Below are 19,892 nucleotides of genomic sequence, written 5' to 3' on the forward strand. Positions count from 1 at the left end.
AAGTTAACAGAGAGGCATTGTGAAGTATGTTGAGAATAATATAAATGAATTTGAAAAATGTGGTCATTACTGTGGGATTGGTGTAGGTTGTGTGTGTGCTTTCAATCATCCACCTCTCTTATGTAGGGGGAAAGGCCTTTTGGTATGTATGTATTTGCGTATCAACCATTTATTTTCACTTATTTTGTTGTGCTTTCATTTTTCAGTATTTGAGAAAAGGCTGCTCTCGCTACTTCTGCCAGGGTGATACAGAAAAGAATCTTCCTAATGATAGAAAATCTTCTAGTCATAAGAGCCAAGGACCTCTACGCGATCCTATTTTAGATGATGTACGCAATTTTCATACTTTGGATAAAGCTTTAGGGAACTTGGGCCTCAACAGTGGAGAACGACTTGCTGTTTACACCACAGTTGCTGCAGTTCTTCACCTTGGGAACATAGAGTTCCAGGATAACTCAGATGATGTCAAAGGTTGGCTAAAACTTCATGTTCAATGATTAATTAATTGTAACAGTAAGGTTCAAGTTTCATTGATTTTATGAAGCCAGCACTAATCTAGAAACAGATGAAACATGAGTTGAGCATAATTGTCATTGTTTTGTACCTTTGACTTTAGTAATAAGGGAGAATAATGTTTTTAACTTATATTTACTTTATTCTCCATTGTCAGGTGGATGTATGATAACACCAGGCTCTGAAGTAGCTCTTAAAACAACTGCAAATTTAATGGGACTGGATCCCGAGGAGTTAAAGCAAGCCCTGCTGTCACGTGTTATGCAGACCAGTAAAGGCGGATTGAAAGGAACAGTCATCATGTATGTCAACATTTCTACCCTTTGTTTGTTTTCACAATGATAATTGGATGCAAAAGGAGTGTCTGTCAAGCTCAGAAGAGAAGGTGTAAAAGATTGGGTGAATGGAGAGTAGTTGTAAATGGATGAAGTGATAAAAAAAAACTCAAAAGTGTCTTGCAGGAGATCCATGGTTCCCAGGTAATTGGTAACAACCACTGGACTGACACAAGTCACTCAAGGAAGAAATATTATGGCAGAGTATGGCCATGGACTTAAAATGCCCCAGACATAAAACCACTCGTATTACTCGTAATCTCACTCTACCCAAACAACACAAAATCTCTTCCTTGTTGGACATGGACTAATCCAGTGGCTGTTGCATTGTTACCTGGGAGCTGTGCGAGCCTGAAAGGAGAGACATGGGACAATGCATTAAATGATTGGTCTTCCTTTTAGGTATCCTCATTCTCCAACTGCTTTCCAAACTTTTTGCTAGACTTTCCATGTTAATTTTTTTCCACGTGCCCAAACCATCCCCCTTGTTAATTGGATGACCCCCTAACTGAATAGTACCATCATACAATAGCTGAGCTAAATCTAGACTAAGTCACCAGGGGGTTGAATTGTCAAGTGAGTGAGTGTTTTTTTTTTTTTTACAGTTTGTAAGAAAGGGGGGGAGTGTCACTGATTTAATGAAGCAGCCTTGTCGTGGATGTGCTGTGTCTTGTACCACTGCACTGCTTCTGACCCAGGGTAGTGGGTGAGATGCAGGGATGACCTGTCATCCAGGAGGTGCCAAGATAAGAGGGTGGAGGGGAGTGGAGTATGTTTGGGATGGAATGGGTGGGAGTGGATTTTATGCCTTTATTTATTTATATATATATATATATATATATATATATTTTTTTTTTTACACCTCCCTTATAAGAGGGAAAAAGCCTTTGGTATATGTATGTACAATTTGTTGTTGTGTTCTACTTTCAGGGTTCCTCTGAAGACGTACGAGGCATGCGGGGCACGTGATGCATTGGCAAAAGCTACTTATAGCAAACTGTTCGACTACATCGTCCACCGCATCAATCAAAGTATTCCATTTTCGTCATCCTCTCATTACATTGGTGTTCTCGATATTGCTGGCTTTGGTGAGTCCGAGTTTCAATTGTGATGATGGGCAAAATTCTGTACTATTTTGATATATAAGATATGCCCTGTTATGTTTGTTTTATGGCTACCTCCCTTATAAGGGGGAAAAAAGCCTTTGGTATATGTATGTATGCCCTGTTATTTAGTCTTATATTCATTTCCTGAAGAGGGCTATAGCTATTAGCTGAAATATAGAAGTTACACTTTCTTCTAAAGTTTCCTTTTATTCCAGCTGTGGTTTCTTCATGATTATTATTTACAAATATGCTACAACATTTTGTCAAAGTGATGTATATATATCTTCTTTTTCAGAGTATTTCCCAGTCAACAGTTTTGAACAGTTCTGCATCAATTACTGCAATGAAAAACTCCAGCAGTTCTTCAATGAGCGAATTCTCAAAGATGAGCAAACCTTGTATGAAAAGGAGGGTCTTGGTGTGAAGAAGATTTCTTATGTTGATAACCAAGACTGCATAGGTGAGAGTTCTTTAATTCCTTTGCTATTAACAATTTGACAGTGGAACTTGTTAACTGACTCATTTGCTTTGGTGATGCTGTAGATTTTATCCTGTACAATGCTGTCTGTGTACCACAAGGCTTCCCAACCAATACCTGTTTGTTTTCTTTCTAAAGATTTCTTAGCTCATTGTGGATGAAGGTGCAAATGTAGGCAAAAGTAAGGTGATGAGATATATAAAGGGTGGCAATGGGTCAGAGGTAAATTGTAAAGGAGAAAGGCTAGAGGAAATGAAGACCTAATGTATTTAGGTCACATGTAGCAGAGAATGAGGGAATGGGGGTTGGAGATAGACTTTGAAGTGTAAGGGAAGTAAGTAAATGTCTTGGGAGAATGAGAAGTGTCCTGAGAAATGGATATTTAGGGATGGACACAAAGAACAATTATATGAAGGGGTGGTTGTACCTGCAACATTGCATAGGGCAGAGAAAAGAGAACTTAAATGTGAAATGAAGTGTTTAACAACTATGGTAGGGGTATAGATAAAGTGAGAAATGAGGAAGTGAGATGAAGAGTGGGGATGGAAAAAGAATTATCTGATGGAGTTGATCAGAGACTCTAGGGTTGGTTTGGGCATAAGAATGAGCGAAGAAAAACTGAAGGACTATGGAAGGATGAGGTGGATGGAGTGAACTTGAGGAGAAGATCAAGAATAAGTTGGATGGATGTGGTGAAGAGGGCCTTGAGGGGAATGCTTATTGAGCAGGGAAGGGAGAGGGCAGGAGATAAGTAGGAGAGAAGAGGGTTATTATTAATGGGTGATGAACTGATGTGAATCAAAAGGAATTTTCATTGGTTTTTGTAATTGTGTGTGTGTCAATGAGGAGGCAGGGCAGGGTTGCTATTTGATGAAATGGTAGGGGGTAAATCAGCTTCAGGCCCTTTGTGGAGGTGCTGTTTCTTGTTGCTTTGTATCTAACCCAGACAGAGGGCATGTATGGCCCTTCATCCACAAGGTGGTAAGATAAAAGGGAAAATAAATGAGTGTGGGATAGGTGAGAAGTTAATGCATGCCTTGACTGACCACCTCCCTTATAAAGGGGAAGAAGCCAATTAGTACATGTATGTTTGCAGGGATGACCCATCATCCAGGATGACCCAAGATTAGAGGGAGGGAGTGAGATGAATGGGGGTGGAGTATGTTGGGGATGGAATGGGTGTGAGTGGTTTTTTTGCTACCTCCCTTGTAAGGGGGGAAAGCCTTTGGTATACGTATGTATGTTTGTAATTACTTCAGATGTCTTATGTCATGGTTATGGTTATTGTTGCAGATCTTATTGAAGCAAAGGGGACTGGCATCATCAGTCAACTTGACGAAGAAAGCAAGTTACCAAAACCTTCTCACACGCACTTCACATCAGCTGTGCACAATAACCATAACCGCCACTTCCGTCTAGCATTGCCCCGCAAGAGCAAGTTACGGGACCACAGGGAGATTCGTGATGATGAAGGATTTCTCATTCGGCATTTTGCTGGAGCTGTATGCTACCAGACTGTAAGTGGTACTGAGATGTTGATGGGGGATGGGGGTGAGGGAGTATGTGAGAAAATTTTGATGCACCCCAAAGGGATTTCTCCCTGTCTTCTCCATTTCTACATGAGGGGGATGGAGAATGGGGGCTGCTGATTTAATGAAGTGGCATAGCTGTGTCTTGCGACACTGCTTCTGACCCAGGGCAGTGGACAAGATGCAGGGATGACCCATCATCCAGGAGGTGCCAAGATAAGAGGGTGGAGGGGAGTGGAGTGTGATAGTCATGGAATGGGTGGGAATGGTTTTTATGCCTTTGTTTTTTGGCTACCTCCCTTATAAGGGAAAAAAAAGCCTTTGGTATATGTATGTATCATATTTCCTTTGCAAGAAAAATTGATTAAGTCACTTCATAAATATCTCTTTCTCTAGCCAACCTGGCTAGAGAAAGCAGTATTGAAATGTTTGTTACTCTTTTCTAGGACTAAATGCAAATTACAAATAAGATTTTGTGTGGATCATTATGCTAATGTAACAAATTACTGGATTTCTTTTTGCAGGCACAGTTCCTTGAGAAAAACAATGATGCTCTCCATGCATCCCTAGAAGCCCTTGTGCAGGAGGCCAAGAATAAGTTTATTCAAGGGCTCTTCATGGCTTCTGAGCCCTCGTCCTCCATACGAGGCAAACTTGCATTTATTTCTGTCGCGTCCAAATTCAAGACACAGCTGATGGAACTAATGGATAAACTTGGTGGAACAGTAAGTGACATGCTAGTCATATGTAGTAACTGTTCACGCCTAGGATAGAAAACAGATTGAACTCTATTAAGTAGATTTGAAAAGATCGGTTTGTTTTTTCTCACACATAAGAGGGAGGGAATAGGGTGGAGGTTAGAGGAGTGTGATAGGGATGGAATGGGTGGGAGTGGTTTCTATGCCTTTGTTTTTTGGCTACCTCCCCTATAAGGGGAAAAAAAAGCCTTTGGTATATGTATGTATATATTTGTTGTTACCTGTTTTTTTTATTATTTTTTATTCTTGGTAATTCCTTTTTTCCTCACTTGCAGGGCACCAACTTCATTCGCTGTATCAAACCTAACGTCAGGATGGTTGACCATGAGTTTGAAGGTGGAGTTATCCTGTCACAGCTACAATGCTCCGGCATGACCTCAGTGTTGGAGTTGATGCAGCAGGGTTATCCGTCACGTGCACCTTTCCATGACCTGTATGATATGTACAAGTCGTACATGCCGGTTCAGTTGAGGAGACTAGATCCAAGGTTGTTCTGTAAGGTCAGTACTTTTTCTTGATTTGAAGATGTACAGAATTCTTATGTTTTATCTGGGACAAAGTTAAGATAGTTGGATTATATTTTTATAACATCCACCTAAGGTTGCCCCATAGCCCAAGAAGGTTGCTAGCCCATGGTCCAAATGTCCATGACCCAAACTAACTATTATACTAGTACAACTGTATTTACTTGTTTACCTACTTGTAGTATACAGGAAGGGAGCAATGCTCGTTGGGTCCCATGATCATGTATGCTTGTTATTCTATTTTTCCTTGGTGTGCCACACTAATTTAATCTGTATTAAACCTTTTTACTGCATTTTATCATCTATAATTGTTACAGTCCCCCCTAGGAATTTTTTTAACCTCTTCACTCCGGGGCACATCGCACGTCTGGCAGCATTAGCTGCCCGACGTGCGATGTTGCGTCATAATAATCGCATTATAAAAAATAAAGTCAGTGCTCAATCGTTCGTTCTCTTTCACCCGTGAATTTTTATAACCATAGAAAATATGATGAAGCCAGTTTAGAGAGAATGGAGGTTACGTAGGTACGACTACAATAAATATAATAAAGACGCCGACGTCGTCATCATCGCGTACCCACTTGCTCCTCATGACGCCTATGTAGGCGTCACCATATGGAAGAGGTTAAATGATCAAAAAAAGAATTGGTACCCCCTAGGAGTTTTTTTAAATTATAAAAAAAAAAAGAATTAGAGAAGAAAGTCTGCTTACATGTTTATTGGTCTTGCATATTTGACAACAATGTAATTTTGTTAAAAAATAAATGAATAGAGAAGTAAATAGATAAATAAGAAATATTTCGCTTACTCAGCGCATGAAGATAGTAATCCTTTTGTGTTTTTATAAGTCAAAATGAGAAGTTAAATATTTCCTTTTTGTATAAAAGTAATTTTAATGCAAGCACAGTACTACTAATTTAACTGCAAGATTATCGTAGTGCATACTTTGTGACAGAAGAGCATAAAATCATGATTTTTATTTAACTCAAATTGATATACTACAAATGTAGGAAATACTATATGAACCAAATTTTGGTTTGTCATTACCATATTGATGTTTCAGTAGTCTGATGGATTAAATCTATTGACATCTACAGGCACTCTTTAAAGCTCTTGGTCTGGATGATAAGGACTTCAAGTTTGGAATTACTAAAGTCTTCTTCAGGCCTGGCAAATTTGCAGAATTTGATCAGATCATGAAGAGCGACCCAGAGCATCTCAAGATGCTGGTGTCTAAGGTCAGCAAGTGGCTCATCCAGTCACGCTGGAAGAAAGCACAATGGTGTGCTTGGTCTGTTATCAAGTGTAAGTTTTGGAAGATTTTTGGTATTTGAACATATTTGTACATTTGTGGATGGGAGTGGAGTATATGGGGATGGAATGGGTGAGAGTGGATTTTATTCTTTTGTTTTTTGGCTACCTCCCTTGTAAAGGGGAAAAAGCCATTGGTATATGTATGTATGTATGTAGTAATAGCAGAGAACTAGTAGTTTATGAAACAAGACATGTTTTTATTATTTACCTTGTAATTAGTGCACTGAAGTACTTAAGATATTTGTAGGTTGCCATCATTTATTGTTATGATTGGTTTGCAGTGAAGTACAAGATATTGTATCGTCGTGACCAGCTGATAATCATCCAGAAGAATGTGCGAATGTACAATGCCCAGAAGAAATATAGACCACGATACATGACCGTTGTCAAGATCAGGGCACTCCAGGTCAGTTCAAACATGTTGCTTTATCTATTCTTACAGTAGTGTTTATATTTTCTCATGTACATGACCAGAAAATGAGAAGCTGATATCAGTTGTATACAGTATTCACTGAGATACCCAGGATAGGGTCATAAGCACAAACAAGACTTAAGTTTGTTTGGGAATTGAAGTTTCTGATTCTGTCAGATCTTGAAGAACTGGTTCTTGGTATTATATGTACAGTATATGGGCATGCACTAATATTTGATTATCCAAAGCAGTAATATGTATAGGAGGACTTGCTGCTATCAATTCAGTAAAAATTAATTACTTGTCCTGCAGGCCTTTTTCTGTGAAGACCAGTTTTCCAGTAGTATTCTCGCTGATTCGGTGTGTTTCTATCGCTGATTAATGAAGTGGCCTTATTGTAGATGTGCTGTGTCTTGCTACATTACCTCTAACCTGGGGCAGTGGGCAAGATGCAGGGATTGGCCCGTCATCCAGGAGGAGCCAAGAAAAGAGGGAGGGAAGGGTGGTGAATGGGAATGGAGTATGTGGGGATGAAATGTTTGGGAGTGGATTTATGCCTTTGAATTTGGCTACCTCCTGTGTAAGGGGGAAAAAGCTGTTGGTATATGTATGTATTACTTCCACTTCAGGCACAACTTGCCCAGATGTCAGGCATCGTTACTCAGCTCAAGAAAGAAAAGGATTCCTCATCCAAGGAAGTAAAGAAGATTGAGGCTGCCATGGAGAACTCCATCCTGAAGATCAAAGTAAGTTTAACTCTTTCACTCTGTGGCACATCGTATGTCTGGCAGCATTAGCTGCCCGACGTGCAATGTTGCATCATAATAATCGCATTATAAAAAATAAAGTCAGTGCTCAATCATTCGTTCTCTTTCACCCATGAATTTTGATAACCATAGAAAATATGATGAAGCCAGTTTAGAGAGAATGGAGGTTACGTAGGTACGACTACAATAAATATAATCAAGACGCCGACGTCGGCATCATCGCGTACCCACTTGCTCCTCATGACGCCTACCTAGGCGTCACAGTATGGAAGTGGTTAAATAGACAGATTTAGTGTCATGCCCACTTTTGTGTAATGGTATGATTTCAGAAAATCTTTGTTCAACCATCACCACATGTATTCATTTTCTACCTCTTCAATATAAGTCGAATACTTGCGCACACATCAGGTTGCCTGATGTGTGATGATGCATCACAATATGTACAGTATAGAATATAAAGTTACAGCTCTCATACCCATTCCCTTTCACTTGGCTACAACTACAAAAATATAATCAGGATGCTGATGCCAGTATACTTGTATATCCACTTACGCCTCATGATGCTTACATAGGCATCATTGTATTCTAGGGGCTAATTTTCCACATGAGGGGATGGAGAGGAGGTGGGGGGGTCACTGATTAAATGAGGCAGCCTTGCATTGCTTCTGACCCAGGGCAGTCAGCAGGAGATAAAGATGAGGAACTAGAATGAGAGGGAAACAAGGATGGTGGATGGGAGTGGTTGCAAATTGATTGATTTATTTATTTTTTATATATTTATTTATTCATTTATATATATATATATATTTTTTTTTTTTTTTTTTTTTTTTTTTTTTTTTCTGCCTCCCATAAAAAGAGAGAAAAGTCCTTGGTATATAGATGGATAGATTTAATTAAGTATGCCATTTATATTATTGGTTACTTTTTAATGTCTTATGTGGTGGTGATAGCTAAATATCATTGAGTGTGAATTGAATTTAAATCTGTGAGCTACGTCCTAATAGTGAAAGAACCGAAATGCCAAAACAACTCATTCACAACTTTGACATGCCTTCAACTTTGTCCCTGAAAAGAAACTTTATTATTATTATTTATTTATACATACAGCACTGTATGGGGCAGAAACATGGAACATAAGAGAGGAAGAGAGAAGGAGTTTGAATGTGTTTGAGATGAGGTGTCTGAGAAGTATGATGGGGGTTACTAGGCTAGACAGAGTGAGAAATGAGGAGGTGAGGAGGAGAACAGGGGTGGAAAGGGAGTTGGGAGATAGGGTTGATGAAAGAGTATTAGGATGGTTTGGACACATGGAAAGAATGAGTGAAGAAAGACTAGTAAAAGAGGTATGGAAGGCAGATGTGGAGGGAGTGAACATGACAGGACGTCCTAGGATGAGGTGGATGGATGGGGTGAAGGGGGCTTTGGGGAAGAGGGGAATGTCTGTTGAGGAAGGACGGGAGAGGACAGAAAACAGGGGTGAATGGAGAATGGTTGTATATGGATGATGCTGTGATGCATGAGGTGGAATGGATGGGGGGTGAGGTAGTATGTGTGAGGAAAATTTGACGCAGCCCGAAGGGATTTCTCCCCATCTTCTCCTTTTATGCATGGGGGGAAAGAGAGGGGGGTTTGCCAATTTAATGAAGCGGCCTTGCTGTGGATGTGCTGTGACTTGCGACACTGCTTCTGACCCAGGGCAGTGGACAAGGTGCAGGGATGACCCGTCATCCAGGAGTTGCTAAGATGGGAGGGAGGGTGGAAGGGAGCGGACTGTATTTAGGGATGGAATGGGTGGGAATGATTTTATGCCTTTTTCTTTTTGGCTACCTCTCTTGTAAGGGGGAAAAAGCCTTGGTATATGTATGTATTTATTTATTTTTTATTTATTTATTTATTTTCATTTATTTATTTATTCATTTTTCCCAGTGAAGCTAGGGTTGGGGACATTTTATACCTTAGAAATGAAATAGGCATTGGATAGTTGAGGTCTTGATTCCCTTCATACATACATACAGATACCAAGGCTTTTTTCCCCCTTACCAGGGGTGTAGCCAAAAAGGACAAGGCACAAAAACATTCCCACCCATTTCATCCCCGAAAACACTCCACACCCCTCCACCCTCCCTCCCATCTTAGCACCTCCTAGAAGACGGGTCATCCCTGCACCCTGTCCACTGCCCTGGGTCAGAAGCAGTGTTGCAGGACACAGCACATCCACAGCAAGGCCGCTTCATTAAATCGGCGACCCCCCCCCTCTCCGTCCCCCCATATAAAGGAGAGGACGGGGAGAAATCCCTTCGGGCTGCGTCAAAAATTTTTGCTCACACACACTACCTCACCCCCATTCCCTCGTCCAATCCACCTCATGCATCACATTTTCCATATACAACCATTCTCCATTCACCCCTGTCTTCTGTCCTCTCCCGTCCTTCCTCAACCGACATTCCCCTCTTCCCCAAAGCCCCCTTCACCCCATCCATCCATCTCATCCTAGGACATCCCCTCATGTTCACTCCCTCCACATCTGCCTTCCATACCTCCTTTACTAGTCTTTCTTCACTCATTCTTTCCATGTGTCCAAACCATCCTAATACTCTTTCATCCACCCTATCTCCCAGCTCCCTTTCCACCCCTGTTCTCCTCCTCACTTCCTCATTTCTCACTCTATCTAGCCTAGTAACCCCCATCATACTTCTCAGACACTTCATCTCAAACACATTCAAGCCCTTCATGAATGGCTTAATTTTTTTTTCAGACGACAGATATGAAACGAGAACAACTTGACCAAGAACTTGCTATGCTCGTTCGAGCCGTCAACAACGAGCTAGCAGTCCTTCGCAAGAAGTTAGAGAAGCAGAAGATTGCAGAAGAGCAGGAAAGGCTTAAAAAGATTCAAGAAGAAATGGAGAAGGAAAGGAAAAAGAAAGAAGAAGAAGAGAGGCAGAGAAGAGAAGATGAAGAAATTAGAAAGAAGTAAGTAGAATTTAAGAGGGAGATTAATACCACTTGCTCAATCCATTCCCTACTGTAACACAGACTGTACTAATGTAACAGTTTTTGACTGCCCTCAACATCCTTCTCTCTCTTTTTTTTTTTTTTCTCTCTCTTCATAGATCTGCAACCCACTCCACATTATCTTCCTATTAATCCTGGTATACCTTCTCCAAATCTGTAAAAGCCAAATGTACATTCTTGCCTTTTCTCTCTCTCTTTTTAATTTATTTTATTTATTTATTTATTTTTTAATGAAAATTTGATCCAGGTTAATAAAGAGTGCTTCTATCCTTGGGGGCTATATTGCACCGAAAAGGTTTAGTCATAAAAGTTGTGGAGGAAAGATTCAAGGAGGGTAGCAGAGTGAAAGGATAGTATGAAATTAAAGGTGGAGATAAGTTTTCAATAAAAAAAAAGAAAATGCAAACTTGGTCTGTAAGGATATCACTAAAGTTCCTGAAATATCAACTGCATAAAATATGTAGTCAGTAGCCAATATGAGGTTGACTGCATAGTTATATGCAATCAATACCTTACAATCTTTAGAATCACCCTTATGGACCAGAGCATTACAGCATTTGTCTATGTCAGGGACTAATTTATTTGATAAGGGGAATGCTGAGCATCTTTTTATTTTATTTTTTATCCTTTTTTATTATTATTATTATTATTATTATCATTTTTCTACCTTTCTGTTGTCCCTTTTGAAAATATCATACCTTAGTATCCATTGCATACTCCTGTGGTGGAGGAATAAGAATGCCATCACCCTGTTCCTATGCATGTTATAGGTGATTGAATCGGATAATATGAGAGAGCTAGAAATTTCCCTCTCTTTAATTTTCTCCTGTGAATAGTAAGGAACAAGATACTAACACATGAGAATTAGTGCAAAATCCTAAGTTGCTCATGATGTGATATCTTAACAGGAAAGCTGAGATGGAAGCACGGAGGAAAATTGAGGAAGAAGAGCGAAAGAGGCAAGAATATGAGGATCGAAAAGCAGCAGAGGCTCTTCAGGTTTGTGTCTTGTCGGCTCGGTGACCAGTCAGTGGCTGTTTGCGTAGTTCTGTCAGGGGTCGTCAGAATGTAGTGTAATTGAATTTCTCAGCTGTTTGGGTGAACAGGTTTGCTGTAGATCAATCTATATGTAGCAGTAGGCTTCTTACATACATACATACATATACCAAGGCTTTTTCCCCCTTACTAGGGAGGTAGTCAAAAAGGAAAAGGCATAAAATCTTTCCCACCCATTCCATCCCCAAAAACACTCCACACCCCTCCACCCTCCCTCCCATCTTAGCACCTCCTAGATGACGGGTCATCTAGTAGGCTTCTTACCCCTTATAAATGAGGTACATACATACATATACCAAAGACTTTTTCCCCATTACATGGGAGGTAGCCAAAAAACAAAGCCATAAAGTCCACTCCCACCCATTCCATTCCCATATACTCCACTCCCACCCATTCCATCCCCACATACTCCACTCCCACCCAATCCATCCCCACATACTCCACTCCCACCCAATCCATCCCCACATACTCCACTCCCACTCACCCCCATCCTGCCCTCTTCTCTTGGCTCCTTCTGGATGCCGGGTCAGCCTTGCATCTTGCCCACTGCTATAAGGGAGGTAACCAGTGATTAGTTTGAGGTGAAGGTGGGGTTGTGTAATGTCACCTTGGTTGTTCAACATGCACATGGATGGGATGGTGTGTGAAAAAAAACCTTTGGTATGTGTATGAATTCTTGTACAGACAGAATAGATTAATCATAAAATATGCTAAGTAACGGCTTGCTGGAGACTGATTATTTGCTCATAAATTGTAATTATTGTTATTTGCATAATTGTCAATTTCAGTCTCAGATGGAGAAGGAAGCCAGGGAATTGGAAGATCGTGCACTGTTAGAGGAACAAGAAAGAAGGGATCATGAGCTGGCTCTTCGTCTGGCTTCAGAGACCAATTCTGGTGTGGACGACCTTACACCATCATTAAGGAGGTAAGCAGGTTCATATGTGTTGAAATTAAGATTTAATCAGATATTAGTGAAGTCATTTTAAGTTTAAACTAAATTCAGATTCGATGGATGTCATTGACTCGTTCTGAAAGGATGAGTATATGAAATGAGATGACTTGCAACAGAACATGCATGACCTAGGAGTGGAGATCAGGATTTGTATTCTATGTTTGAACTGTAATAAGAGTAAATGGAGGGAGTTTCTTTTGCAACCCCTCTTCCCAGTTCTAGTAGAAGTGGATTTTTTTTTTTTTTTTTTTTTTTTTTTTAACCACTTCAATACGGGACTTAAATCTCGCGGGCAGCAGCCAATGCCAGCCGTACGACGTAACGAAATAATATTCGCATCATAAAATATAGTCGCCGCTTATATCGATCGTTCTCTCTTTCACCCGCGAATTTTGAAAACCACAGAGAATGGGATTAAGGGCGCATTTGGGAGAATGTAAAAACACAGGGGCGACTACAATAAATATAATCAAGACGCCGATATGGCAGCGTCGCGAATCCACTTGCTCCTCATGACGCCTACGTGTGCGGCACCGTATGGAAGGGGTTAACAGATTTGGACAGTAGGTGGTAAGATCTTCTTTGTAGTCACTGTGCTTTTGTGAATCTTTATTGCTTTAGCACCACTGCAGGAAAGAGCAGCTCCTCAGCAACAGTCAATTGTTTGACTTGACGAGTTAATTTATCATTTATATCCTGACTAATGCCAGGTGGTTTCATCCAGCAGAGGAAAAATCATGTATCATGATCTAGAGCAAAGTTTGTAATGTTGAAGTGACTCCTGGACTCGGTACACCAAATGAGAACAAAGTAATCTTAATGATGAATGCTAGGTATTTATATAGTTTTATATGTGTAATAAAACCACTTGGAAAATAAAATGAAAGGTGACCAAACGTTTTCCAAGTGGTTTTACATTTTGTGAATCGTGTTTTTGTGATTTATTCGCATAGTTTTATATGTTGCTTTCTCATCTCATAAGGAATTTTGTTTACCTAAAGTTGTACAAAGGTTCATAAGAATGCATTCTAAAAGCATCATCATTAATAATAATAGGAAGCAAGTGGGGGATTGAAAAGGGTAATAAGAAATAGACATTTGGGAATGAATGCTAAGAAGAGATCGTATGAAGGGGTGATTGTGCCAACAACACTGTATGGGGTAGAAACATGGAACATAAGAGAGGAAGAGGAAGAGAGTTTAAATGTGTTTGAGATGAAATGTCTGAGAAGTATGGGAGGGATTATTAGGCTGGATAGAGGGAGAAACAAGGTGAGGAGGAGAGCAGGGGTGGAAAAAGAGTTAGGAGATAGGGTTGATGAAAGAGTATTGGGATGGTTTGGACACATGGAAAGAATGAATGAAGAAAGATTAGTAAAAAACCTGTGGAAGGCAGGGGTGCGGGGAGTGAATATGAGGGGGAGACCAAGGATGAGATGGATGGATGGGGTAAAAGGTAGGGCTGGGCAGGATCCGAGTTCTTAAGTATTCGCGGATCCGAGTACTTGGCCAGGCGGATCCGCGGGATTCGGATCCGGATCCGAGTACTTCCTTCAGCACGGAGAACTGGCAGCGCGAGTCCACGGATTCGTTTGGGAGCGGGATCCGACTGACATCCTCTGTCGGATCCCAGTCGCGCGGTATTCGCCTGGCATTGGTAATCGCCACAGCTACATCTACTCGAGTCCACACCAACTAGGCGAATCCCACTCAAGAGGAACACCAAGGAATCTCTATCTGACTGCTGAATTATCTCTGACTGCTGAAGTATTTTGTCCACTATAATACGTCAGTTATGCACACAGATTTATATTTGTTACATATTTACTGCTGTACAAAAAAGTTTGCATTAGTTATATTACGGTTCAGTGGAGTGCGCGGCACTATTTATACCCTCTGCTGTGACGTCACAGCGCATCAGCCAATCAGTCTCCGAAGAATTTGAGATGCCGATGGCAATACTGAAATTGTATGCCATGCATCGCTAGCCGAAAATAATAGTTTATTTCTATTGTAATTTCATTTGCAACATATGACTTTGTAACTAATTAATGATAATATCAAGTATGGTATAAATGTAATGCTTCGTATAGATAGTGGTCATAACGAATTTTGGCTCCACAGGGAAAATAGATCTTTGAGTAATCGTTTGTACTCGTCTCAGCGGATCCGAGTACCAACATCTGGTACTCGGGTCCCTCCTGCCTTGTCGGATCCGGTGGATTCGGGTCCAGTACTCGGATCCCGCCCAGCCCTAGTAAAAGGGGCATTGGGAAAGAGTGGGATATCTGTTGAGGAAGGAAGAGAGAATACAGAAGATAGGGTTGAGTGGAGAATGGTTTTGTATGGATAATGCTGTGATGCATGGAAGGGAGTGGTATGGGGATAGGGGGTTAGGGAGTACATGTGAATGATTTTTGATACAACTCAAAGGGATTTCTTCCCGTCTTCTCTTTTTCTGCATGAGGAGATGGAGAGGGGGGTTGCCGATTAAATGAAGCGTCCTTGGTGTGGATGTACAGTGTCTTGCTACATTGCTTCTGACCCAGGGCAGTGGGCAGGATGCAGGGATGGCCTGTCATCCAGGAGGAGCCAAAAAAAGAGGGAGGGAGGGGTGGTGAATGGGAGTGGAGTACGTGGGGTTGAAATGGGTGGGAGTGAATTTAAGCCTTTGACCTTGGCTACCTCCTTTGTAAGGGGGGGAAAGCCCTTAGTATATTTATTTATGTATCATCATTAATATTCAAAGATCATGTTATGTAAATAGTTGTTATTAAAAAATTGTACAAAGGTTCTAGACAAAGCATTTACAAAAATATCATCATTAACATTCATAGATTGTATGATGTAAATAGTGTTATTGAAATGATTACAAAAACTACTATACTTCTACAATTTAATCTATAATAAAGAATAGGAAGAAAAAAACAACTGACAGAAGAAAACAAAGCTTTAGGAGTTATAACAGGCTACACTAAAAAGATCCCAGTAGGCCACATAAATTCAAGAAATGAAAAGCCTGAACATAGGACGTAGCATGATTGGCACACAACTCTAACCCGTCACATCACACAACCTTAGCGAACACGTTACACAAAAAAAACCTTTACTAGTAGTATATGTAGCTACCAGTGACTCTTTTGCCATGTGAGGCCAAGTTAAAGGCTTGCTCTTCAGTAGAGAGATACAGAAAAGTAGATTCCAGATCCCTCATTCCACCTCATTTAGTTTACTATTATGACATGCATGAGAACGTTGGCATCATTCTTATCCCCCTCCCACAGGAGCATGAAAAAAGGAGAGGTACTGAAGAGAATTAAGAACAACAGAAATAAGGGATGATAAATATTAAAGAGACTCTGAATTCCTGTTTGACTATTTTTTTTCTCTGAACCAAAAAAAGAATACGATGGGACTGGTTTGTAGGGATTGTGCATTGCTTCTGACCCAGGGCAGTGAATGAGATGTAGAGATGACCCGTCATCCAGAAGGAGCCGAGATAAGAGGGAGTGAGGGGGGTGGATGGGAGTAGAGTATGTGGGGATGGAATGGGTCGTAGTGGATTTTATGCCATTGTTTTTCGGCTACCTCCCCAGTAAGGGGGGAAAAGCCTTTGGTATATGTATGTATATCATCACTCATAACTAGCACTTGCATCCCTGAGGACAATACTTTACAAAACAGGTGAAATCAGAGAGATGTTAAGGTAGTGATTTAAGGAGAGTAGAAGAAATGAGGGACAGTAAAAATTAAAGTTTATTTAATTTTTCTTTGCATGGAGAGGAGTCTCAAGTCATGAAAAAATCCATTCATCCATATAACGAGGACTTTTTTCCCCCGTACCAGGGCGGTAGCCAAAGTCAAAAGGCATATACCCACTTCCATTCACGACCCTTTCCTCCCTCTCATCTTAGCTCCTCATGGATGATGGGTCAACCCTATATCCCACCCACTGCCCAGGGTCAGAAACAATGCAGTAAGACACAGAACATCCACAGTAAGGCTGCTTCACTTAATTGGCAAGCCCTTCCCTCCATCCCCTCATGCATAAAAATAGAAGATGGAGAATTCCTCAGGAAAGAAATACCAGCAATACGCTACTCACTTTTTTTGCCATATCATATCCCCAGCATCACAAAACATCTCGCATTGATTGATTTAGTTTAATGTCATAAACTTCCCCCTATCAGGAGGCTAGGACAGTGTCCCTTACATAGGACTTTGTAGAATGGAATTTAATGAACCATGCCCTTGGTTCAACTTTGCCAGTGGCAGGGTTCAAACCACCATCACCTTGGCCTACACAGAGGTAATGACACCTTAACCAGCTTGGCCACCAAGCTTCCAACACTTCACATAACCACACATTTAACACTTCACCCCATATTATTTAACACGTCATGGAAGACTGCATTATACACAATCATGCATGCAAACAACACAACATACGCTCCATAAAGGATTTGTGGGAAAACCCCATTTCGGCCGTGGCATTCCTTGGGGAGACGGGACTGGTCGGACAGTCTAGGGAACAACAACAACAACCACACATATATAGACACATTACTAAACAAACACTACGTCAAGACCAACAAATTCGACATAAACCTAGAATAGAAAACCAAGAACAATGAAATAATAACAAGCCCACCCATACACAGGCCATTACCCAGCATTAAGACAGTACCAGCATAGAATCAGCCTAGTTCCTGGGGTAGTGGGTCTCCAGAATCAGCCTGGTTCCTGGGGTAGTGGGTCTCCAGCAAGAGATCTAAGACTATAGGTTAATGAGTTAATTGGTTACGGATGATGTAATAAAAAACACAATTTTTATCTCTGCTTGATGTGAGGTATTTACTGCATGAATTTTATGTATTTGGTTTAATGATATCCCTTTGGACCATTCACAGTCTTCTTGTGTAATTAGAAACTCTTCTCCACTGAAAAAAAGAATACTCATAACTTTTAATTTTATCTTCCCTGCTTTCTACAACCCTCATGAAGTCTTCACTTTAATATTTTCTCCAAGGAAAGAAATACTGGTGAACATTGAAAATAGTGATAGTACTTTTTTTCTTTCTTTCTTTCTTTCTTCCAAACACTGAAAATTGTCAAATTTCTGTTCCATTTACAAAGGCTTTTATAAATAGAACTATTTAAACTCACAATCTAAGTAGCAAGATTGTATTGCAGTTCTTATTTCATAGCTAACTGCTCTTGTAGAGGTGAAGGAAATGAGTAATTTGTGCTCAAGAAGATTCTTGTCAGCATCCTGTATATAAATGAGCAGTGTTTATTATCTTTAGGATCAGGAATTATGTTACACTTGTATGAAAAGTGTGCAAATTAAGGACACATTGTTTATTTTTTATTATTATTATTATTTTTTTTTATCTATTTCATAATGAGAAACTTCAGAGTTGAATATAATCTATGGTTTGATACTGATTCCACTTGGAAGTACACACGCCAGAGACGAGGGATGTATTCTTCTTCTAATTCTCCTCCTCCGCCTTTGTTTATATATTTATTTATGTATTTTATCTCTCTCATAGGAACATTTGTTCAGATTAAGTAAAAAAGAATGTGTAGAAAATTTGCATAAGCCACTGGTAACTGCTACTTATCATTACATTAACCTTTTGTGTTGTCCTTTATAATTTTCCTTGCAGTGGCCTTTATGGAGATTCCAGTAATGCTTTGATCAAACTGAAAAGGTATTGGGTTGTGCATGGACATTATTCTGCATGATTGCTATTACATAGTGGCTTTGCTTCACCCCTTGCATGTTTGCATGTTTACTTGCAGCTTATGTTATTATTTTTACAGATTTTCTCTTCATTGGTAAAACACAGTAGTCTGCACATGGGAAATATGGCCAAGACTTTTTGGATATGCCACCATGAATATATACATATGTACTTGGATGTGATGGTTTGGATTCGTGGAAAGAATGAGTGAAGAAAGATTAGTAAAACGGGCATGGGTGGAATGAACATGAAGGGGTGACTGAGGATGGGAAGGATGGATGGCATAAAAGGGGCGTTGAGAAAGAGGGGGATGTCTATTGAGGAAGGAAGGGAGAAGACAGAGGTGAGTGGAGAATGGTTGTGTATGCATGATGCTGTAATGCATGGAAGGGAGTGGATAGGGGATTAGGTAGGTTTGGGAGTGGTTGTGTGCAAATGATATTTTGACACAGCCCAAAAGGATTTCTCTCTGTCTTTTCTTTTTCTGTATGTGTGGACAGAGAGTGGGAGGTCACTGATTAAATGAAGTGGCCTTGCTGTGGATGTGCTGTGTCTTGCTACATTGCTTCTGATCCAGGGCAGTGGGCAAGATGCAGGGATGACCTGTCATCCAGGAGGAGCCAAGAAAAGAGGGAAGGATGGAGGGGTGGTGAATGGGACTGGAGTGGGTGGGGATGAAATGGGTGGGAGTGGAATTATGCCATTTGACTTTGGCTAGCTCCTTTGTAAGGGGGAAAAAGCCCTTGGTATATGGATGTATACATATACTTTATATGTATTTAAGAAGAAATATCTGAGAAGTATGATGGGAGTTATAAGGATGGATAGAGTGAAATGAGGTGAGCAGGAATAGAATGGGAACTAATAGACAAGGCTGATGAAAGAGCATTGGGATGGTTTGGACACATTGAAAGAACGAGTGAAGAAAGATTAGTTGAGTGTGCAAAGTAGAGGTGAATGGAGTGAACAAAAATGAGATGGATGGGGTGAAAGGAGCTTTGAGCAAGTGAGGAATGTATTGAGCAGGGAATGGATAGGTATAAGTGAAGAAAGGTTGTGTATGGTATATGCAGCATTAAGGAATTTCTCCCCATTGTCTCAAGTTTTTGTAATGGGAGGTGATGATAGAAGGTCGCAGTGTAAATTAAACTGCCCTGCTGTTAATGTGCTATGTCATGCTGCATTGCCTCTAACCCAGGCATTGGGCAGGATACAGTGATGACCCCTCATCCAGGAGGAGCTAAGATGAGAAGGAAGCAAAGGGGTGGTGGATAGGAGTGGGTGCATGTTTGGCTGGCTACCCCCCATATAAAAAGGAAGCCCTTAGCATGTAGATATAGACTGTGAGTGTGTGTATGTACTGGGTTATTGATTGCATAT

General features: G+C 40.5%; 1 protein-coding gene across 4 annotated transcripts in view; it reads left to right on the top strand.

Moving 5' to 3' along the window:
* Window positions 1-19,892, top strand: part of jar (Myosin heavy chain 95F jaguar) — a 148,531-nt gene that overhangs the window by 103,128 nt on the left and 25,511 nt on the right. For 3 of the 4 annotated variants that reach the window (XM_076172588.1, XM_076172589.1, XM_076172590.1), the window contains 14 exons: window positions 207-471; window positions 671-815; window positions 1,779-1,936; window positions 2,250-2,414; window positions 3,726-3,949; window positions 4,486-4,686; window positions 4,995-5,219; window positions 6,341-6,548; window positions 6,839-6,963; window positions 7,599-7,715; window positions 10,492-10,709; window positions 11,660-11,750; window positions 12,596-12,735; window positions 18,435-18,479. In XM_076172588.1, coding sequence (XP_076028703.1) covers window positions 207-471; window positions 671-815; window positions 1,779-1,936; window positions 2,250-2,414; window positions 3,726-3,949; window positions 4,486-4,686; window positions 4,995-5,219; window positions 6,341-6,548; window positions 6,839-6,963; window positions 7,599-7,715; window positions 10,492-10,709; window positions 11,660-11,750; window positions 12,596-12,735; window positions 18,435-18,479 — 2,327 coding nt within the window. The remainder of the gene's footprint in view (window positions 1-206; window positions 472-670; window positions 816-1,778; window positions 1,937-2,249; window positions 2,415-3,725; window positions 3,950-4,485; window positions 4,687-4,994; window positions 5,220-6,340; window positions 6,549-6,838; window positions 6,964-7,598; window positions 7,716-10,491; window positions 10,710-11,659; window positions 11,751-12,595; window positions 12,736-18,434; window positions 18,480-19,892) is intronic. The other variant, XM_076172591.1, reaches the window with a different exon arrangement.

Source organism: Oratosquilla oratoria, chromosome 33, assembly GCF_046742065.1.
Source record: "Oratosquilla oratoria isolate Oo_2021 chromosome 33, ASM4674206v1, whole genome shotgun sequence".
Classification (NCBI taxonomy): domain Eukaryota; kingdom Metazoa; phylum Arthropoda; class Malacostraca; order Stomatopoda; family Squillidae; genus Oratosquilla; species Oratosquilla oratoria.